Source organism: Anticarsia gemmatalis, chromosome 9 (genome assembly GCF_050436995.1).
Source record: "Anticarsia gemmatalis isolate Benzon Research Colony breed Stoneville strain chromosome 9, ilAntGemm2 primary, whole genome shotgun sequence".
Taxonomy (NCBI): Eukaryota; Metazoa; Arthropoda; class Insecta; order Lepidoptera; family Erebidae; genus Anticarsia; species Anticarsia gemmatalis.
The window spans coordinates 4,488,663-4,513,593 of NC_134753.1; the positions used below are offsets into that span (position 1 = coordinate 4,488,663).

The 24,931-nt window shown below is 35.0% G+C and overlaps 1 protein-coding gene across 3 annotated transcripts in view; it reads right to left on the bottom strand.

Annotated features, from left to right (window-relative positions):
• LOC142975760 (uncharacterized) overlaps positions 1–24,931 on the bottom strand; it is an 80,885-nt gene that overhangs the window by 41,075 nt on the left and 14,879 nt on the right. For all 3 annotated transcript variants that reach the window (XM_076118810.1, XM_076118811.1, XM_076118812.1), the window contains exon 2: positions 9,112–9,480. In XM_076118810.1, the coding sequence (XP_075974925.1) occupies positions 9,112–9,480 (369 nt within the window). The remainder of the gene's footprint in view (positions 1–9,111; positions 9,481–24,931) is intronic.

A 24,931-nucleotide genomic window follows, 5' to 3' on the forward strand; every position in this document is an offset into this window, starting at 1 on the left:
TTATCTTAATTATTTTTTTGCCTCGGTTCTATGAAAAGACCTTCATGGGGAGAAAAAATGGCTGAGCAGTATTGAGGTCGGGCATTTTACGGCAGTATATTTACTAATGCTAATTTAAATGCACTATATCATAACGACGTAGTTGGTTGTATATAATGTTTTAGATAAAGTAGAGTCTCGCATTAAGCACTGCACCATTGTGTCGTTATACTTTCCGCATACACGAAATAAGCACAAAGTTGTACTAGAAACAACCCGGTGTAGATAAAAGGTGGAGAAACGTTACTAATGTTCGAGATAAGTCCAAAAAATATATTCAACTATATCACGAGGTGTTTCCACAATGTTAATTATTTCGCCATCCGTTTTTAAGTTACAAAATACCTTCTATTTTTGGCCTCCAGATAATACAACGAAAAATCTTTTGTTTCATACAATTTCCATTGAAGTTTTACTTGTGTTATTAATGGCTGACCTTTACCTTAAACTCTGTTTGATCGATGTTATTCAGAAATAGCTAATGTTATTCAACCGAACTTGCTAAATGTCACTATTCGTATAATATGGTGGTTTATTTTTGGGACACAAACGGCGCATTTATATTGATACAGTTACGATTTGCGTCATAGTTGTTTTTATCTAAACTAAAATTGTTTCATAAATACATTACACAGAATATTCAAAATATTAAAACTACCACCAGGTTTTGAAAAGTTATTCTCAATGCTAAGACCTAGCAAGAAGCTCTTGTGACTACAATTATACTGGCACGTCCTTCAAAAATATGTAACAACATGCCTGCATTATTTGAAGGTCTTTAGAAGGCCGAGGTCAGACTACTACCTCTTCAGTTTGCTTATTATAGTCTACGTTGTTGACTCCTATTACACAACCTTGCGTATTTTATACTAAAAGAAACCTCGCTGCGAGGCGCGAGTAGAGCTTTTTAATAACATCTATATCATGTTTTTCGTGCACTCTCGGCCCAATAAGGAACATTTTCTCCACCTTTCATCCTCCATATTTCACGTTTCATATTTAGCTGTTTACTCTAACATGTAATGGACGGCCCTCGAACGTAAGATGCGGCGGCTTATCGTAACGGCCCTGGCTTTTGGCCTGATTTATTGTGTTTATATCTGCACCTCATTTGGTTGCGGTTTTGGTCAACTCTATTGGATATCAAATGGTTCTAATCAAAAATCTAAACACATTATATTATTTTGAGTATTGCAATTGAGAATAAATCGATTCAGTACTACTTTAACATGGGACTTAATAATTCAGAAATCATTATTGCCGTTAGAGAAAAGCGCAAACTAACGAAAAGTTCTTGTGAAGTAGAATTGACCGAGATTAAGACCAGGCTTCCGCACATTATTCCAACCTCTCGGGATTTCTCATAACAAATACACTCAGTACAAAACTTGTACTACTTTCGAATTGACTTTCTGAAAATCCCAAGCAATATGCAAGAGATTCCCTGCAAGTGAAATTCAAGTGTAACCTCGAGCACGCTTGCTTGTTAAAAATCCATTCTATTCTGTGTATCACCGTTAGAATCTCGATCGTATTGGTATCTAACATTGTAAACAATAATAGCAATTTCAAAGTGTACAAAACTGCTATACTTGTAGCACGTATAGATGCAAATTGGCCAACCCCAAAAGGTACGATAACAACATCTATTTCTGCAAACTCAAACCGAAGACAACCAACTAATAATGAAGAAATGAAATCTATTCAGAAACTTATCTAATTAGACCAGGCCAAACTATTATTCTAGGGCAGGTTTGTTTAACATTTAACTGGTAATGGGTGGGTAAACAAGGGAGGAACAGTTATATTCAATAGGCTGGGGAATAAAGGCGTTCGGTCCCAAATCTTGCGACGTGATAAGAGTCACAATAGCCGTGACGCCTCCCTGTCTGCCTTTGAGCTAGGCAGCTTCCAAGATAATTGACTTTAGTGTATACGGACGTATGTAACGTTTAATCTGTAAGCTAAGAACCTTCGTGTGAATGGGACGTGAAGATGTTTTCGGTGATTAGGAATTGGAATTTAAATGTCTACGTGTTACGTTGGATGCTCAGAAATTATAGATATAGCAAAAGATGTAAGAATTTCTTGCAATCACGTGTGTTTAGACATCAAAAGTAAAAGTCTTGCTTAAAATATCACTAAGAAATAGATGACTGCCATATCTCCACTTAGAATCGAACCCTTGAACTCATACTGGGAAAAGTAACTTTAAAAATAATGACTAAGGAGCATGTTATAATCCGCCGACTAGTTTCCATATAAATAAAATATATCAATAACGTGATCAAAGGAACATTAAATTAAGAAAATTAATTCAAGTCTTGTCGCATGAGGCAAAGGCAAGCAAGTCAGAGGCGAAGCTTTCAAAGGCCCAGATTAAAGTGCTCAAAGGTGTTGTGAAAAGGCGCGCCACCTCGCTCGTAGTACGTAAGAAAACAATTTTCTTTGAGCACCACACAAGTTTTGTCAACTAAAATTATATTACAACAAGTTTGCCTTACAACGTGTGCTGTCGAAACTTTGTATGTTCCTTGTTACCTCGACGTACGTGTGAAATGCAGGTAAGCATAATATATGGGCGAGTAATGGGAAACTGAGAATAGCTTGTGGATACGATCGCCAACGTTCCGTGCTCTAACTTTTGGTAGATTCCGCCCCGTTGAAAATTCAAATGGTTTTGTTTTTCGCTTGTTTAGTAGGTGTAACTTTGTATAAATTCTTGTCTAGAGTTTTACAACTTACAATTTCTAAAAGAGGTCAACTTTCAGCAAAACAAGTTAAGTCGACTCGAATTATTTTCCAAGAAGTTTGTCTTACAAGATTAAGCTGTCCAAACTTTGTATGTAACCAATATAATGCAAGTAAGCATATTACGCAGCGGGAGTGCGAGTATTTTTCCTTTAGTCGATCTTCTACTCATTCACTTGCAATTTTTCCTTATGGGCGGAGACAAGTGGTCAACATTAGGTGTGTCGTAGGAAAGCCGATCGCTAGTGACAGTAATGTGTTGGATTGTTGACTCAAACGCGACGCAATTTCTTGCCGAGCCCAGGAAAAACGAATTTCCTTGTATATTTTGTGTGACAAACAACTTATATTCAGTCGTTCTTTGGCTGACCAGCTATGTGTGCTACACAAACTGTACTAATAATTTTGTGTAGTCTGTGTACTAATAAAGTTAATTAGAATATAGTTTGTGCCAGATTATCATACAAATTAAAATTACATCGACAAATTATTTTTATAATGTTACTACAGAAAAATTAAATAAAATTATGGAGTATACAAAAATCGAGTTCTAAAACTTATTTATACCTACTAAATTAATGACCTCGTTCGATGGACTCATTATATGTGTGTTATAAAGGGTTTGTTTAGTGAACGTTTAAGTAAGCCTTTATAGCGAGTCTCAGGTGCGATGGGATCTATGGGATAATGTATTCCTTGCTCCGCCACCCCGGGACTTCTCGCAATTTCCCGCCGAGGAAAACTCGATAACTGTGTTCCTATTCTATAGCAATATCTATGAATGATGGAGATTTTATACAAATCCCTTGCGAACGTGTCTATTGTTTCACACTTTAGTTTTAATGTTATTTTGTATTTGACTTCCCAAGCTATTTTAGTAATTTATTACGTTTATCTTCTTATTACTTACTCAGGTAAAAGTAAATCAATTATTTCTGAAAACGGAAGATTGTTATAATTAAGCGAAACGGGGAAAATAAACGTTTGTTTTAATCTCCAATATTTATTTTAGACTAAAGAAACATCCGCGTAACTTATACCGCCCATTTATCAATCATTTTTCTCGAGAGTCAGCTTCCGTTTACCATATTAATCACTTTTATATTCAGAGGTGAGACCGCTAAAAGTTTTAACAATACTGTAGCCATTAGCCATATATCAATGTCGGACGAAGAGTCTGATTCGGACGCCAGCAAATTGGGATTAATAACGGTCTAAGAAAGAATTCCCCCACATTTTCTCTTACTGATTAGGTGGTAAGACAAATCGGGGAGTGCGAAAACAAGGAATGTGCTTCTGTGTTTCTAAAGTCCATAATTTCTGTCCTCGCTGTGTCGAAAATACTTAAAGGAAATAATTAGTTGGAAAACGTATTTCGTGTCATTAGTTTTAGTTGACTGGGATCATTATTTATGAACTTGTTGAGTAATATCTGAAGAGTAACGTTGTGAAATGTTGATCTTTGTGAGATTATTCTTGTCACAGTGTTCACGTTATCTTATCAGTAATTAATTAGATAAGCTAGGAGTGCTCGGTTGTTACCGAGTTGCCGCCGATGTTATCGTGTCCTATTCAATACTTTGTTGCTCGTAGTTAATTGTCCAATCGCCATAAAAGATCTTCGAGAGTTTGTTGCGGACGCAGACAATTTTATTTACGAGTGATATATTGTAGGAAAAAAGCTAGGGTTGAACTTTCAAAGATTTAACTAGATTAATTTGCCAAGCAACTTATTGCTTTAAAGGAAGAGTATGAATCGTATGGCCCATCCAGTAAAATAATCAAACTCAGTAGGCAAGAGAAATATTAAATTAATATTAAGTACCTAAAAAGCTGATTAAACGGAAAACAGTTGGTTATTTTCCAGAAGTTCCGAATATTGTGAAAAAGGATTGTGAAGTTAACGAGCTTTAAATCAAATAACCCTTTCTATGAATTATATTATTGTTTGACTACTTGGCCGACTAATTTAGACTAAACTTCTATTAGTCTACCAGCTAAAATGTTTTTAAAGTTCCAATGTTATTTACCAAATTTTTCTTTAACTTCAAGAGAAACGATTTATCTCCAAGTCGTATAAAAATATTTTCCGTCGCAAATCAGTCTCACTATTCTCCTTCAACCGTTCGTGACCAAGTTATCACATCGTACAAAATCAGTACAACCTTCTGAATGTAGGAACACAATGCGTGGGTCATTTATTAGAATTATCGTTGGTTTTGGCCAGCACGCGATCGGCCACCCCTTCCTCCGGCCTTGACCCGAAGTGTCCCGAAGTTATTCGGAGTATTTCGGAACCAGTGACGTCAGAGCCGGGCCCTGCTCAGAGCATGTCACTGCGAACACTGCAGTACCAAGTGAGAATTTATTGTAATTATAGCTGCAGTACTGGTGGTATGGATTACGTTCTAATAGATTTTGTAGTCTGATTTACTGTGAGAATAATACAATCAATTCTGTATGTATTATTGTTACGACGCGACACACTACACATATTACACTTACTCTACATTAAGAAAGCCGACTCCAGATCAGTTAATTCAATAGTAATACTAAAAATAACTACCTTACAAATGACATTACAAGCATTCCGCATACTAACGGATTTTTTGCAAGGTTCAATTTCAATAACGTTATCTCAAGCAGTCATCGCACGCATTTTTACTCGTACACATCGTTATATCGGTTCCAGTAGTGCTTAGTTTCGAGCTTTTTACCGCTACCTTGTTAACGCTATCGCTAACCTTACGAGTTACGATGTACCATGATCGATGTGCCTCACACCACCATTAAGTATTTTTTATCTCGTTCTTATCTCGACCTACGCCCCGATTGGGCCTATCTAGATTTCGAAGAGCATAAAATTTAAGTGAAATCTGCCGCTTCAGTTACCACCATATTTTAACTTGAAATCACTTTGAGATTTGGTGCGAAGATATAAAAGTTGAATTAAGGAAGAATGTAAAATTTATGAGAGGAATTGTATTTGTGATTCGACTTGAGATTCAAGAATTACATTTTGTGATATCATTAGAATTACGAAATCGACCGACCGTTTTCCTTTCTGATGAACAGTGTTACATTATTTTCGCCATAATATTAAGGATTATGTAGTGAGGTTTCGCATTTTGGTAACACACCATCTGGTCTATAATTCATTGGACAAGAGCGTTCACTTGTTAGAATTTGTCACACAGCAGCGTTGAATTCAAAATTCGTATGCAGAGACGTAACCAATCGGCAAATCCGTGGCCCAGATCTGTACGCAAAACGCGATACCTAAAGTGGACACGCACCATTAAACAATACATAGCTATATCACATACATAATATCACGTCTGTTATATCCGAAGGTGTAGAGGTGTATGAAGTATACCAATGTATCGCAATTAATATATTAGAACCTTTGTAATAGGGGGCGAGTCTAATGTCATATATAAAGAAAAATTCTAACATAAATAAAAAAAGATGATATGACTTAATAAAAAAGTATATTAATATTTTGAGTAAATTAGTCCGATCAGGCAATTGTTGAATTTGATAGACCCTATACAGGCTGCGCCTAGTGAGGTTGTCAAAGTTAGTAAAAACATTTTTTAATACAGGACTTGTCATCAATGAATTTATTTAATTCTACGTTGTCCAACCCGGGAATCGACCCCCAAAATCAGCAGTTACATGCACTACCAACCGCGCCAAAGTATGTAGTGTATATCTATCAGAAATAATACGTTAATGTAAGCATTAAATACGTGTTTCTGTTCAGTGTTTCAACTAATTAGGAACGTTAGCGTAGATTATGAGGTAGCGACTCATCTAACTAGTTTGCAGGGAGCAAACATTCTCAGGTTAGTTTGATTCTACTTTCGAGGTGCGAACTATCAAGGTGTTACATGTATTAGAGGTTAAAGAGGTACTTAGCTTGTTTGAGGAAGATGTATTAACTTTTAATCAGTTACGTTTGTTCGTTGTTTCGTAGTTTACTTTGTTGTTTGATTGATAAATGAATCATAGTTGTTTTAATAGTCATTTATGCAATGTCTTTGGTCTCTGTCTACCCCTTTGTAAAAAGGTATATTGTGTATGTCATAAAACGTGTAGATAGCTTATTATCCAAAAGTGTGAATAAATCTGAACATTAGAAATGGTTTTATGTGCAAAAAATAATATCAATCTGCAAATATTTCTTGTATAACCTAGTAAATACTTTGTTTGAATTATTTTTCGCCAGTCAATAACTATTTTCTGTACACTGAAAACAAAGTACCAGTGCAGCATATTTTATCATTACTGAAACAGTTATAATATTTTATTCATGACAAAATGATAAAACGCATGTTTTCCACATTTAAATATTTGCGTATTCCATTATAACACCGTAAAGTGCAGCAGAGCAAATATTACAATGAATAATTTATAGCGAAATGCAAAATTATAACTTAATAAACAGTACGTTTCGGTGGAGATAAAATATTTTATGTGTCATACGTTGAAATGAGAAACCTGTCACAAACACTCTTATATGGAACCAGCCTACTGTGGTGAATTGGTTTTTGTTAACTTTAACAATGTTGCTTTACAAAATCAAATTCTGAAAAATACATGAACGGGATAACTAATTGTCACTTTAAATAATTTGAAGTTATAATAAAAAAATCCATCAAATATCTTAAGTTCTTGAAGATTTTTTTGAACTGTCGTCAAAATTTGGCAGCGAGGTGCATGGCTGAACATTATTTCTTGCAAAAGAGCTTTTACTGCAGTGCAGAATTATGATCAAATCCATATCACTTAAAGAAGAAAACTTTAGTAAGTACCTAAACTTCATTGATAATTCTATGCCCCACTGATGATATAAACGATATTTCAATTACAAATGGCCGTTCAACTATTAAACCTCACATTAATTCTAGAATCGATTTAATAGTAAAAACTTTGAAATGGCTGGCACTTGCAGTGATTGTGGCAGTGGCCTCCACATTTTATGCACAGCGCGTCACATGTTCCATAACTGGACTTTTTCTTCCCCTATCGTTAGTGGAAAACTTCGCGCTGTAGTTTTTCTAACCATTTCAGATTTCTCCATGACAAAATTACTTTTATTAGTTTAACGTGCTTAAGAAAGACAGAAGCGATAAGCCCTTTTTCCGTTCACAACATATTGTCACAGTGAAGTAGGCAAGACGAATCCGTTCTCTGATCCGATAGTGATCAGATTGACTATGAACCTCTAACTTGATCTATAACAATTGGTTGTTCCGGGTACTGGGTCTATGTATCCTTAATTTATCCGTTTCTAAAGCTCCCTGTGATCAGAAACATCCCTACGTTCCCCAAACCTCTGTCTTTTATTTAGAAAAAAGGGTTGTCAGATTTGTACCGCAAAAATGCTTCTTTAAATAAAAGTGTTTGTGAATATAATATTTCGAATGACGAGAGGTGTGAGAGACGTAGAAAATATACGTTTTATCCTCTTACGCATTCTTAGAATGTAAAGAGGTTATATAATAAAAAATATATCCGTCACGCCCGTGCTTCGGAGGGGAATTCCGAAAAAGTTAAACACAGTTACTGTACTTATCGTGCACGATCGTTGATTATGATTTAGATATCAATGTGATACACGAGAATATTTCTAAATGAAATGTTGTCTACGATCGTAGAGTTAACAATTTTAAGTTATTCAAAGCCGATGTTTTGAGGAAATGTTTTATTAGTTCCAATGTTGCTGTTACTTCAGTTCGCTAAAGCTACTGTAAAATTCAGTACATTCTAAAATTCACTACGAAACTCCAGCAAAAGTACTACTAAGTACTCACAATTTCAGCAAGGGTCGGTAAAACGTCAGAAAATATTTGAAATAAGTATTTTTGCTAAAGTAAACCTCCGTTCTATTATCGCAAAATGGCGGCGCCGAGATATGTAATTCTTCGTTGAATTGCTCAGTTCCGAATGAAGGGCCAAAGGGTTCAGTCCGAATGATTTCCCTTTGTTAGGGTTACAAAGATTAAACTCTTTTTATTAAAATAATTTTCAGTGGAATGTCCCAGATTATTTTCTCAGCAAAAGTAGGTTAAAACCTAAAGGGTAATTCTAATAGAAGGTTAGGTATACATATTACAATTGGAGGATTTCAATTCTGGAAAGCGTCCAAAAATAGTTAGTTGGAACTTTAAAAGCTAGGAATTCTGGGCTTAATTATTTGTACGAATTAAATAGACGAATGGCTCTGTCTTTAGTAATGACATCATTTAGCCTTCTTGGAGATAGAGACGTATGTGTAATGTATGAGTTTGCAACTGAATAGAATAGTTTACTCACCGGACTTGCTAACTCGGTACCGCAGACCGCGACCACCCTTCGGATGTCGGTTATAGGTTCCGAACTCGCCGTAATTGTTGTTTACACGGCTGTAGTCCGCTAGATGTCGATTGCCGTCTAGATGGTTCGGCAATGATCTGTTCCAGCCCATGACATCGCCAACGACGGAGCCGCATACTGACGACTCGGTTTGGGACTTGGTGTCGCCATTGCAGAGGTCGCCGCTTGAGCGAGCGCGCCGCCCCTTGAGGCCTTTGGCGGAGTGCTGGCTGATGTTCGAGCCCATAGCGTGGCGGGACCTCACGTGGGCCCCGCCGCCCGCATCGCGCCACTCGCACCACTGATCAGTGCCCCTTCTGTTGTTCTCACCTGTAAACAAAACACACGGTAAACAAATTGTTTATATGATAAGTATCTTTCAGGTTTCACATGTGTAAGTATGTTTCTGTCAGGTTATGCTGCTGTAGTCAATGAGTCGTATGAATATGTTGCAAAAATATTCATACGACTAGCGTGATTTCCAATTTGATATTAACGCTGATAGTTACATAAAAAGTTCGAATGCTGATTCTAAATACTAATTGCGCAATAAACATAAATGCTCTAAAATAATATTACAGTGTTAGGGAAAGTGCGAAATTCGAAAACACTCGCAAAACTAGCACTTTAGACAGGTGTTCGTGTTCACAATATGTCTCAATTCACAACAGTTAATTATACAGTCGCATAAATTACGTACTATATCTGGTTTATCATCAACACTATGTGATAACGAGTTGATGAAGCTGTTGAAACACAAATTATGCAGAAACAGAACTATTCGATTAATTGAATGATTAATATTTTACAACTATTCGAATCAAACTTCCGCTCAAATATTTCCTGAGAAATCTGGGTATTTATTAGTTATGCATAGTTTCGGTGAATTTAACGGAGTCCAAACAAATCGGTACAAACATTCATGTTGAGATTACAATCTTCAGCGAGTTTTTACTAAAGAATGGGTTGCGTGTTTACGATAAATTGAATTGTGTCGGAAATCATTAAAAAACAATAAAGCGGAATACTCACGAAACGTGGTAAATAATTTCTCGAGATTAACATGCGTCTGAGTATTGTACTAACAGATGTTTCAAATCCTTATCAGTGCCACAACGCGACGGTTCTGCTACTTAATATCACTGAATATTCAGTGACGTTCAATCTATCTACTTTGTTTCTAAGGATTTGTAAATTCATTCATAAAATGTCTATGTTAGAAAATTTCAATAAATAATAGTTTTAAACAACAAACAAAAGACATCGGGATAATTCAGGCTGTGATTTATTCTTATTATAATTTACGATGCACGATACTAAGAGACACTACAATTACCAGGAAAGAGAATAAAATTAATAACACAACAATACGATACGGTAGAAGTGGCAGCTTGATTTCATAGAACAATACGGTCTACTTTATTATTACCATATTAACATCTTATTAAGTAATTAATCAATTGTAAAAACTCAGATTCTACTCTTGATATTACTTTTAATTTGCTGTTTACTTATTCGATTCTCACGCCAATTTAAATTATCACAATCTAGTGAATAAGTAGGCACTTGAATAATTACGTGTATGTTTTGTTAAGCAGTATAATTCCCTTTTCTTTAATAAAAACACGACCTGCTTACTAAGTATTTTATTTCGCTATGTCCAACAGAATATCTTGCCAACATCATTATTCATAATGGCGGATTGAATCATTTTAATCTTAATAAAATGTTGATAAAATCGTAGGATTGGAGAAGAAACTCAGCGACCGAAAGGGTTGGGGTACCCGAACTAATATTCCAAAATTCATTTCCGCGTAGCGGTTTGGTTATTTCCATAATTGCTGGAAATATTCTCAGTTCACCGAAAATATCGAGAATATTTAATGAGAGCGTTGTGCGGTGGCCTGTGACGTGCCTACTTCCGAAGATTTAATGAATCTTTCACCCGCCTGGCGTGAGTTCATTAACGGCCCCGACCACAAATGCCAGCGCGCATGTACTGCTTATATGTTGCGTATAAAATATGAATAACGATGCGGAACGATTTGAGCTTAGCCTTTGAACCGAATACATGCGTCGCGTTGTGGCATTATATGCTTTGCTAGCTACACAAACATACTGGTTTAATTACAGGCGTACAGCACCGTCTGCGTCGATCTCGAATATGCCTTTGACAAACAAGACTATGCATTCTAAAAGCTATTAGATGCCTATGGTTTCAGAATTTGCGCATTGATGTATGAGAGTTGTGTATGTAGCTTCAAACGCTTGTGAAATTTGCTCTTTGTTCTATTTATGTATTTTACAATTTAATTATCAAACATTTTAAGAACTTTAAGATAAAGAGAACACGTCAAAATTTACGAAGAGGTATGATATAAACTTAAACGTAATTATATCGCTGTTTGCCAGTTGAAAGGTCAAGTGGGAAGAACCTTGTTTAACATCTTAAGCGGCTTATGAGCAGAAGTCAGAGCGCCTAGGCCAAAAGGTATTAGTGTTTCATAGACGTATGTTGTAAGCCCCTGTTCTGATGGACAGCGATGAACATAAAAGTTTGTTCAAGATATATATAACGTGTCTTATGATTAATTTATAAATGAGTTAATTAAATGAGATTCCTTTAAAACATTATGTGTTTCAAAGATATGAGTCCCAATAATTTATAATCAGTAGGTAAAGTAAATTTCTACGTCAGAGTTTGGCTTCCGAATCCAACGCTAACTGTTTACCAAACAGTTCTTAAAGGGGCGTAAAGTTTACCAGTCACATCTTACATACCAGTTTCAAAGACGAGATCGCTGACGTTTTACTTTATCCAATTTACTAACTAAAGTAGACGTATCCAATACAAACATATTATTCTTACTCGTTATATCATCACAAGATATATTATAGAAATATATCAAACCGACTACCGTTCGGGAAATGACAGCCTCAATATTATATGTTTTGGTGATTGGTTTCGTCGAGTGATATCTAGGGCGGGACCAGGCGAGCGCAAGCCTAGATAAATGTTTGGCTCTAGTCATTATTACTATCTGCCCGTTGCAGACTCAGCCTTATTTACCTCCAATGATTAATTTTCATATTACGTAATTAATCATATTCGAGCTTGATTAACTAGTAATTGAATAGTGATATTTGGAATATAAATTAGTTGAGCGTTCATTTATTACGTTGAGAATTTAAATTGAAAAGTGCGTTTCCGGAAATTTGTAGTGAAAGTAAGTGAACAACGTAATTAAGTCAATAGAGCATACATACAACCTAAGCATATTCCCATGGGGGGGTAGAGAGCGAGGGAAAGAAACTATAGAACGTCACTTGTCGCGATTTCTACATATTTACTTATTTTGCTTCCATATTTATACTAGTCGTCACAGACGCGTGTGATAATTCTTTTATAATAATGATAATAATTAGACACAGTATTTTCCATATGAAAACTTGGAAATTTATTTCTTACAATGCATCCAGGAGTTCGTATTTACGTATATTTTGGATGAAAAGTAAAACTCTGTGGTCAAGCAAGCCATTAGTTTCGCATTACAAAACTATTTTGGGATTTTCTATACTCGATTTCTGTATCAAAGCCCATTATGAGAATGCTTCGTCATTGTTGATGTGTTTTCACTAAATATTCCTAATCGGAAAAGTCCTGTAGCCTGCTTATACATAGATGTGACCATTAATGTAGAACTGGTAACGTTTTTCGTGTACTTAAAATAAAGAGACTAGTGGTTTTAAACCAGATCCAATATGCAACCTTTATTAGAAATCCCAATCAAAAAATTTTGTCGATTATGAATCCAAACCTATTGTACCTGGTGTAAAGATAAACAAAGAAACAAAGTAGTTAATTCCTTCATAAATAATGATGTATTTGCCCCAAATAATTTTGATAAATTTATCTCGACAAAATTGTCACAAAATGTTAATAATGAATGGCGCAGTTGAAGTACTTTATAATGAATTTCAGTTTTCAGCATATTCAGGGTTTAAAAGATAAATGTACAGTGACAAACCGAATGCTCTACAATTGTACATTTCTGTTTTAAAACCGAATTGTACACAATTAATGCATAATTTAATTAATTCATTGTTTTATTTTTTGAACTGATATATTTATTGGTAGACTACGAGTACTTGCAGCTTATTATTTGTTTGCTTCTTAATTCCACAATTTATTATTTATTTTTTCATTATGTTTCAGTCAATTTCGTTCAGTGATTTGGTGATTGAAAGCATTATACGCAACCTTCACAAGCATTTTCCTAACCCTAAAATTGACATATAAAAACAAAAATATATTTCTAGAACTTATTCCCCAAATATCAGAAATTGTACAAAGAAAAGGAGAAATTAAAGGGAATGAGGTAACCACAAATAGCGCAAGGAGATACCGTACGGTAGATTTAGATAAAAACTTGAACATTTGAAACAGGAGGCGGCATGTGGGGCGTTTCCCCTTCGGCGAATGTTTTAAGTGTGTGCAACCATTCGACCATGTTCTCTTTAAAATACTCTAGTTACTATTGTTCGGTGAACTTACTATTTTAATGTCAGACGGTTAACGTTGCTTATAATTTGTAACTGTTATTATCTAGTCTAACGCATTGCCGGCTGGCTGCAAGCTGCATTTTGGCATTATTATGTTGTATAAGTAAATTAATCTAATAAGACGTAAGATTTAATTAAAAGGCGTATTTTTTACGGTACGTTTACATTGTACTATTGATAATATCCAATAAATCAGTATAAACAAGTTGCTAACTTTAATAAGTATAAGTTGAAATCTCTAAAACACGTCATAAAAATTCCATCTAATTTTATTAACTCTTGTTAAAGCTCTAGATCAAGTTAAAAGACTAAAAAGACTATCTCAAAAATCCATTTCTATTTCTGCTGTTGTAAAACCATTGAACGTTGAACACTGTCATCTACAAAATAATAAAATGGGTTTGATCTCACAATCTCATTTTAAAAGTGATTCCAGATTCTAAAACTCATAAAGTGGATACGCTTCATTGTAACGAATTCGATATGTGTGTACTTTGAAAGGATACATTGTAGTGACAAGGCGTCACATACATTGTTGCATCACATATTAAACAATGTCAATATAATGCAACAAAAACGACACAATGCAGCTTCCGTTCCGTCGATCTTCCTCGTATAACAAAACAAATAGGACAGGTACACACGGGATTTCATTGTTGTTTGACTGTGCGTCGAACAAAAACTGATGGCTAGTTGCATTGTATTGTTATTGCAAAACGAACTTCGTGTTTTAAGCTCGATAATTGATTGGTGTTGAAAGACTTTCAATTATTTTTGGACTCGATTTTTGCAGCAGCGATTTTTGAAATACGCCGTCAAGCAGCTTTGTTGTGCTTTTATTTAGATTACAGTACATAAAAAGAGGATAAATGTTGCGAATGGAATAATAAAGAATAACATTGTTTCGAAAGTAAACCAAGATGATTAAACTTTGTACACAAATCACAATAGAATGAAGTCTCATCTGCGTTTTTATTTGCCTGATATTCTAAGAATAATGCAATAGAAAATTGATATCATCGTCGTTAAAATGAAACAATACTCGAAGCTCTTGAAAGTACGACAAAGGTACTGCTATAATTACTTTTATTGGTTTCAATTGGCGAATAAAGCAGGTCGGCCGCTCCCAGAACTGGTGTTTATCTTGATTAATAGTCCAGTTAAAATCTTTTATTTACAGATACTTCGGTCTCGGCCGGATGAACGAGGGACGTCACTTATTGAGTAATGATGCGTAACAATGACCTTTTTGTCTCATGCAACAGTGGCGTCCTTGCTATTGTTCTCTACAATATTGTTTGTTTCGTGTTTAAATATATTTGTGACGGTATTGTTATGTTCATTACTATAAATAGAGCATATATTACAGCCTCCCGTTTCCAGTTATTTCGGTTAACAAACAGCTATTTAGAATTTCTCACAGAAGCCAAACGCTTGATTAGTTATTACATCAAAGACCATTTCTGAATGATTGCTCTCGTGATTCTGTTGAGCGAAAAATGACGACATATTCTAAAAATATCTTCATTAATTTCTCAATTTACTATTAAATACAGGCTTAATTCTCGTATGTAAGCACAATAGTAAAAGTGCTTCAAGTTCCCATGGCTTTACCGAACAATACTCAAACAATGTTTATCTTATAAAATAACGAAGCTAATTAAAATTATGATACGCCTTACACTTTCTAAAGACAGAACGCGTCCTAAAAGGCTGTATTATAAGTCGTACAAAGTAAAGAGTACTTTGGAGGATTTATTTAACAGTCTTCGGGCAAAGGCGGGTAAGTCGAGCTCTAGATTTGAGGCGCAATGAAATCTCGCGTAGACAATTAAGAGTCGTCACAATGACTCGCCGCAGACTGCGTGCGACGTTTCGCTTCAACTTTACGATATTGTAGCATAACCGTTGTTTCTTGCGTTTTCAGAACGATTGTTAAATAAAATTTGGAGCAGAAAAATTGTATGAATGGAGACGAATTTGTGTTTCAGTTTTGCTTTGGAAAGTAGAGCGAAGATCAGTCTAGAATTATTTAACTTTTAAATCATATTATTTGAGTACCGTTTTTCTAATTAACTATTAAACGATTCAAGGTATAATATAAGAAGCAATAGGAATCTGAATCTCGATATAAGCGAGTTTCGCATGCTGTTTATTCCGCTCCAGTCGTTTAATAGAAATCGTATGGCAAGTAAATAATGTTCAATACAAATTGCCTTACAATAGGATCCCTGTACGGTAATAGCCTTGCATCTTGCTCTCAAGTTTCAGTACTTGTTAGCTTTACATTCATAGCAAATTTATAGAGCAACTCTGTTATACCGGTCATCTATATTCTCACGAATACGCGATCAGGCAAATGTAAGACGATATTTGCAAAGTAGAATGCAAAATTTAAGGAATTATTAAATTTAAACGGATATTCGTGCAATGGGCCAATTATATTATAGAAGGAAAACCGTGCAGATATATTTTCAATAAAATGGACGTTGAAGATTAATTTGCCTAACAGTAGAATGGGGTGACTTTAAAGTGGAAAGAAATGGGCATACTTATGACCAATTATGCTATTTTAAATTATACAAGTATATTCATATGTGATGTTTCCTACTAAGTACCGGACAATTGAACTCGCCTCTAGCTCTTTGTGCGAGCTATTTACTTATTTGACCCCAAGTTGACCCACAATTTACTTAAAATCACCCCGATCTACCATAATATCTATAACTAATACATCATCTTGAGTCTGCACTCAAAGGACGGATGTACCATCACTTAGGATCACCCAAACCAAGGAAGGTTAATGTGAATAAATGAATATCTAAAGTGACGGACTCACTCAATGAGGCGGGGATTAAGCACCTACTTATAACAATTTGGGACACATTGCCGGTACCTTGAGGTGCCTACAAATTGGATAAGAGTTTTAATTTTGGGCTCGAACGTCTTTATGGAGTGATCTCGATTCAATTAGTTTTGTGGTTTATTTTTTGAAACGCTAAAATAACTTTAGTAACCTGTTCTTATTAGTATAATAAAAAGGGATAGATTTAACTGGAAATTTCCTTAGTCTTTATACGTAGTAATTGTTTGTCGTGAGACATTGCTGATGAATGAAGGTCTTCTCCATAAATTACGGTGCGGTGTTGTGCCGTTTGCAACCAACGCAACCCACAGTCACCTTGACCTAATAGTCCGTCTTGTTGAAGGACGAGCACATTGCGGTACTCAAGAACCTTAACTTGGCAAGCTCATGCCATATGCAACTGCCTTTACCGCTTATATTTGAGACATACATACGTAAATTTATGCTTTGTTCCTATGGGTTGAAGGCAAAGACTATACTTCCATTTGGTATTCCGGCAACCTAAGTTTTCTTTTCTATTCCCTAGAAAGACGTCAAATTTGATCTTTCCGTGCCCACGCCACGATGTAAAAAATAATAGTTATCGACAAAACAACACTAATACACTTTCTTATCACGTATTGTTAGATACTTATTTTCAGGGATATGGAATAAAATCGATGTTCAAGCCTTTTTGTAGTAGCCATTCAGAATACCAAACATGTTTACTACGTCGAAGCTTTGCCCGAGTTATACCTAGATAAAATCTAGTGTTGCGGAAAATAAGTTAGGGCTAATAATAGGATTACTTCCAAAAAGGAATAGATATGTTTTCTAGAAACCTGAATTATTATGTAGGCATAAATTATTTTGTATTGGTATCGTATGTATTGATTCCGATTGGGATTATATCTCATGTTTTCCATAAATTAAACTTATCAACGTATCCTTTCAAGCAGGTGGTTAGGACTCATGCTCAAAATTTAGCTCGATGAAAAGGGAGATTACTAAGGAAGCATAAAACGACATTCTCTAAAATAAGCATAAAGAACGTGTTAAAAGTTTCTTCTACTAAAAAGAAAAATCTAAAGTAAAAATGTTAAAGTCTTCACTCAAGATTACAACGTACTTGAGAACTAAATTGTTAAGAAGGATACTAGTTGCCAGTTGCCACTTCCCCAACATTTGTTACTTGACCCGAAGCTCCCACAGTCATACGTCACACTTGTCGGAAGACTTGCTATATTGAGAGCACAAATATGAAGAAGTGCTTTAAGACGGTCGAGAACTATTTTAAAATCGGATCGTAGATTGTGGGTAAGAAACTTTAAACAGTTTGGAAATGTTTTTTTTTCTAGCAAATGGTTTTGCTGGTTAATTTTAATTGATTTGAAATAGGAACTGAGGATATGAGGTATTATTACCAGGTGGTAATAAGCTTCTTCATGATCCTAATATCGTTCCGCATTTTTTTTATTACTGGGTAAAATAGTTCGTCAAAAATATATACTATAGAATCAACGCTTCCATTGTACAATGAAAGATGTATAGACTCCAAGGGATCCCAGATATGTGACAATAACATTAAGATTGTCAAGAGATGGGAAATTGACTCAGACCCACCCAGAGGCTTTCATACGGTGTCGAAATAAATGAAGGTTGCCTTTCCCATACACATGCTTGAATGTCATTCAGTTCTGCTATCTTCAAGAATAAGATATTATACCTAGACAAGGCAAACAATAATATATTACAGCTCTTTCTAGCATACATTCAAAGTTGCATTGTGAAAAGCATTTCTTTGAAAGGAAAGAAATAGACTTGTATTTGTTTGCGTTTGTGGTTGTTATTAAACTGAAAAGAAAATGTGGTCTGTGTTGCTTCTGGTCTCAGAGTAATTGTAATGATTTCCCTCGGGATTGTTCGGATTTAGTGACCGCAGTTGCAGATAGAGATCTTAGTTCCTATTTAAACGTCTTTGTTATTAAAACTGTCAACTGCATAACTGCAATACATATCTGCTGCTTTTTACGATTAAATATCTAGTCCAAAATTATAGCAAAAAAAATCCGTAAGAAAATGGCCAAAGAAGAAGGTAAGCGATTTATACAACTTGAAATAAATATAAATGCATAATTTTATAATTAACACACGAACGAATAAAAGAAAGTTTTACTTTGTAGTAGTCCATGAAAGAAAAACACAGAACAAACATATTCACTTAATCCGCGGAAGATAGCGACACTACTTTTCTATTAAGCACACGCGACGTCGAATTGCTTTAGGCCACTATTACGTCGGGAAAAGATTTCACTTATATTTTTACATAACCAATATATTTCGCATTATTATCTGAACGAAGAACATATCTTTTCGCTGAACGTAACCGGGGTATGTCGACTGGAAAATGGTTATAAAAAGCCTCTTTTGCATAGTCCCGAACTACGAAACTATCAGATGTTAGTAGCACAAAAAGTGCTTTAATTTTGCACAGAGGTTGAACATCCGAAGTTTTTGTGTTAACCTTACCGTGAGACTTGAAACGGGATTATGGATGCGTCATTTTATAACCGGAAACATAGTAGGTATGCTTTTTATAGCTTTTTAAATTTGTTGCTACTTAATTAAAAATAAATTAATGAGATGGTTCCGCGAACGGTGATAGAATACATTTATAAAATTAAGAAATGATTACTAATTATCACTGTTTTTATAAGTTTTTAATATGCTTGCTTTACGCATATTAACTGTAAAGAAGCTCAGCTACTCAATGTTTAAGAATATTGTAATTAAAAAGAGTTTATCGTCAATCTTTGAAACACTGCTACTGATAGTGTATAAATGCCTCAGATACAATAAATTAACGTAAGAATTTATAGGAACTAATAAATCGTGGTATAAATAACAAAGAAAACGAATGGGACCTCACATATTTTATATGGACTTGAGTCTATTCCTTACCCGGGCATGAAGTATGAGATTAGTTTTGTAAGAAAATAGTAATAAAGACGTTTTTTCCTGAGTAAATAAAACAAGAAAAATATATGAGATGATGGAAACAGAAAGTAATAATAAAATACTCAACAAACATGTTTTTTTAGAAATAAGGTACCGTGAGTACCAAGTTTATGCCAGTATTAACAATACATTATCAAGCGATCTACAAAGTTTTGTTTAAAATAAATGTAGGTCTAATTTGTGCTACTGGTTTGCTTGTAAAAACGTTACTAGTTCCGTCGAAGACTGTACCACCATCCAGTTATCGAGAAATTTCTTACGATCAGCGCCTCTCGAGGGCGCCATGGGAACTATATTTTCTGTACATTTTAAGTGTCAAATTCTCAATACTATACATCGACTGTAGAGAATCGCGCTTCAGTTTAGACGTTGAATGGGTTTTAAAGCAAAACTTGGGGTGCCTATACGATATTATGTTCGTTCAATTTTCTCATAAAGCACAAGGAACTGTCAAAAGGAATATAAACATCAGCTTATAAAAGTCGGTTACTGCAATGTTCGTGTCCCGTTTCTCACTACATGCTACTTCCCCGATACCGTCAATAAAGCTTTAGTGTGCTATAAACATTTAGACTGTGTGCGTATACTGGTAGCTAATTGGTTGAATTATTTAACGATTTAAGTGACTGATTCTGGCAGAAGCGGCAAGGCGAACGAAATGAGCTGGTTAAAATATATGATATTTATATGACTATATTATTACGTAGACTAAGAACTCTTAAAATCATACTCTAGTCAAATAATAAAATAGTACTAGAAGCTTAAAAATTTATAAATGATTTTTATAGCTTCATCAATATAGCTAACCAATTTATAGGTATAAAAATAGCAGTGTCTAATAATTCTTTAAAACAGTTTACTTGAGAATATTTTACTTACACACCCTTATCATCGTGTATTATTCAGTTGTTTCTTACATGTGAGTTGAATCTGTACTGCGATCACAGTTTGATGAAAGTATAAAGTAAGTCTTGAACTCAGTAACTCGATAGAATTCTTCGACTTTCCGTTCCACACTTGCAAATTTCGAACGCTGTATTTTAATTACTTATTTTGTGTGACTTGTGAATTCACATACAAGAATTGACGGTACTTCGTTCGATCAATTTCAACTTCGTTCCCTCGTTTGTGTATCAATAAAACAGTTAAACAAAGATTAAGTTGGAGTCCCCACATATCGGCACCTGCAGCAGAGCGCGTGTTTGCTCCCGTAATGCAATTATTGTGTACTTCAGATTTATTGCTTATCTCTTTTTCTTTAACTGTGATAATATATAATGGGTACGATGTTGTTTGTTTACTTGGCGTTCTTAAACTTTGTTATCGTTCATGTATATTCATAAGGCATGATATTTGTGGACTATTCTTAACTTTTTTTTGGTCTTGTTATGTTTATTTTCTATTATGAGCTGTTGCCCAAAGTACTGAGCTAATACTTTGGTGTTTTGAGCGACTACAAATTATTGGATGTCTAGAATGATGACATTTTTTTCTGAAGCGTTGGTTTACACATAAGTGCTTGTCTAAAATATTTCTAAACAATATTTTTTCTCAACAATAACAAAACATCAAAAATATAAAACAGATGATTTGAAAAGATCTAAAGAGAAAATAATTTGTTCAGAATATTTTGCTTTAATGTTTTCCTGTAATTGTATACGTACTCACGAGATAATTGTAAGGCCAGCAGCAAGAAAGGCTGAGTAGATGAACGCCAACAAAAAAGTTTTAGACAAAAGAGGAAAATACACCATTTGGCCATTTAGAACCTTATGAATATTCAAAGATCTCGCCAGTCTTTATTTTAAGGCCACTTAACTGGTGCCAAGTTTAATAATTTAATTTATATAAGCATTGTAGTCATGGTCCATTAAAAACAACATTGAGAAAAATTGTATTTACTCTTTTTATATGGCGTATAAAACCGGTTCGTTGAGATGGGATCTCAGAATCTTACGTGTTTATGCGTCCATCAAAATAGCTGCTCAAAACAAGCTGGTTTTATGTGAATGTTTTGGATATACGTCTATTTAGAGCGCACTTTGTCTGAATTTAAGTAAGGTGCTAAAGTCTTAAGCGCTTCTTAAGGGTATATAGTACTTGGTCCCACATCAAAAAGGTCTGTCGTTTGAAGGGTTCTCAATTTTTTCACCATAATCCAATTACTTACTTAAACTCAAAAACTTTTTGCCGCATAGGATTAAGCTCTTTGCGTCACCGTAACCTATTTCGGTGAGGCGGGCAAGGGTCCCGTCATATATTTTTTTATCGACACATTTCGATAAGGATGGATGTTGTTCTTAAGTTGGGGCCAGACGTCGCAGACGGGGTGAGGGGAGGTGCGGGGGACGCGAAGTGGGTCGCCACGAGGGTTGTCAGGTGTCCCGTGTTTATCCCGACTGATCGCTATTTTGTTTTATCTCGTGTTAAAAAATAAACACGTTGTAAAACCTCGTGTAGTTCTGACCAAAAATAGTGAAAAGTTGAAATACAGCTGCGTGTTTTCGTATTCATGGAACTTTTTAGGTGATGAGAATATACGGTAGGTGGAACATTCGTACACAAGTCAGTATCACTCTGTATGCAAAAAGTCTATTCGCGAAAAACACGCGAGCCTTCCATTAACAAATCCCTACTCGGCACGTTCCATTTTTTTAACTATCTGGCAGCCCTACCCATCTCCGTGATAGGTATTTATAGCGTAGCCGGCACCAGAGGAATGCACATCGCCCACCTACAGCCAGCAATAATAACGCCACTGTCAAGTTCATTACTCACTCATCCCGTTCGATGTAAGAGCTTTTGAGCCCTCCGCATTATCTTTGTCCTAATTATAGCGTTTGTTATCTCCTGTATTACTTGCGTTGACAGTGGAGTGAGTCATTTCCTCCCGTTTAGAGACCGAGACAAATTCCTCGAAGCCAACTCGGAACGTGTCTGCGCTGCGTTTAGAATAATATTGTTGTATTGACGCTAGGTGGGTAACTGGATTCCACGTGCGGGATTATATGGACGTAAAATTTAAGTGCGGTACGGTTTTCTATGTTGTGTTTATGGCACATCTTGAAAGAATAGCTTTTGTTTGCGACAGTGATACTGCTATGAAATGCTAAAAATATACGACTCTATATTTTCCAAGTAACCACAATGTTTTGTTAATTAAATAGAGTAATTAACAATTAAGTTGTTTTTAGAGAGTAGTTTCGTTAGCTAAAACAATAAAAATTCAAAAGAAACAGTACTTATTGCATTTGTAAGCAGGATCTTCGGATGAAACTCTATAGTTAACGAATTTGTATGCGGACGGAGCGTCGTTGTCATGAATTTTAAAATTTAGTAAAGACTCGAAGTTGGTTTGTAACCTTTCAGACTTCGTACAGACACTGAGAAAATATTAAAACTTAGTTGAAAAACCTTGGATTGCAAAAAAAAACAGCACGGCTATATTTAGCCAAGTATCAAGTACGTAGCTATATTTTGCATGAAGTATTATATTAACATGTGTACAAATTGTATACAGATTAATTGCCTCCTCACTTGTTTAAATTGGCCCATTAAAAAAGAACCTATTATAGGAAATTCACGCGCTCAATTAAAGCGAGGCTTTTCAAACAAATAAAGCTTCTTCGCCTTGGGCGCTAGATATTGTTCTTTAAATTGCATGAAAAATAAAGATGGATATATCTTCTTTGGTACTTTTGTACAACTTCAATAGTCGCTGAGTCACCGTCCATATCATGTAAATTCCCAATACTTAGAAGTAATGAAAATAGCAGTTTACAATGATAAGTGTGTGTCCATACAATAGTTGAGACAATTTGCCGTTGTTGTTTTCTTTTACACAAAAGAATAATGTTTCTAGCATAGAGAATAGAAATAGATTATCTTGCTGTTAAGTGCTACTGTAGAAAACAGTCCATATCGGCTGGTAAACACACATACATTATGCCTATAATAAGTTCTGTTTCAAAGCATTGAAATAGCTGTTTTGATTTATCGCTTTTGAAATTGAAAAGTACGTATTTGTAGTATGTTTGGTACGATAAAGGGATCTTAAGACGATAATAATATTAGCGCTTTGTTTATTTATTCTCTAACGATGTTAATTTTTGAATTTGAGTTTACAAAATTGTTATTATTAGCATAATTTGATAGACATCGTGCAATTTGGTTACGAAATTCATCATAAATAACACTGCCTATTATGATAATCGTCTGTCTCATTTCATTTTCTATATTCTGTGGGACGGAGAGCACCTGGCGCATTCCTTCCTATTTTTTGCACGATTAGCGAAGGAATTTACCCAACATTATTTTATACTTTAGCAAATGCAAGACGTTTTTCTATTTCCCATTTCTTTCTGCCAGTGAGATAATATTTCACTAATGTATTTTCAAGGTATAAAGAGAGGAAACTCTGTGAAGAAAATATCTTGATTTGTGAAGGTTGAAGAAAGAATTTGCGAGACGGAGAAAGAAGTTACAATCACAATCTTTACGTTCTGCCATGTTACGTTTCATAAGAAAGCTTATAAAAACGGCGTTTCTACAGCCATATCAAGACTCTTCTTCAATATATAACTTTGCAAATAAATATGTTCCAAAGATATGTTTATTTGCATCTGCCGTCTACAAGGCACGTTTCGAAGTCCCAGGGCGCAATACTCGGTGTACATGGCTGATGCTCAGTTTATTGAATCAGAAGCCGTGCCAGTACACGCTGGCACACACCCCGGCCCTGGCACACCCTGGCACGACATATTTCCTAACTTTCTAGTCAAAAGTACTTTGTAACTTGTAGAAACAAATAACTACACGGAACGCGAGGCAATTATGTAGAAAATTTTCAAAAGAATGGTAGGCCTCTTTGACATTTCTTTTCAGATTTGTGTGTCGTGTTCATGTTGTGAAGTATTTTATAGATAAAAGAAATTTGGAGTCTAAATAATTCGCATAAATAAACGGGTATTTATTTGTATCCTTTTGGTAGTCAGGTTTACTTTTACTGAAAGTTATCGGTCGTCGGCCGAGCCACATTATTAATAGTAACAAAACATGATTGTTGCTGATAAAAAATACTTCTATTTTCTTAGAAGTGATTCTCATTATGTTGTTGATTCAAATCTCGATCAGCGGTCGCGAATACGAAATGGACCGGTCGCAAAAAATACAAACATCAATAGGTTCATTAGTAAAACCAAACCGGAACAGTTGTAAATGTTTAATCATTCTTATTTTAGGAAGAAAATGAATGTATAATTTCTAGATCACCGAATTTTTATTAATAATTAACAATTTATTTGTAAAATAACGACTATAAGACATATTCGTGTATAAATATTCGAGATGGATGAA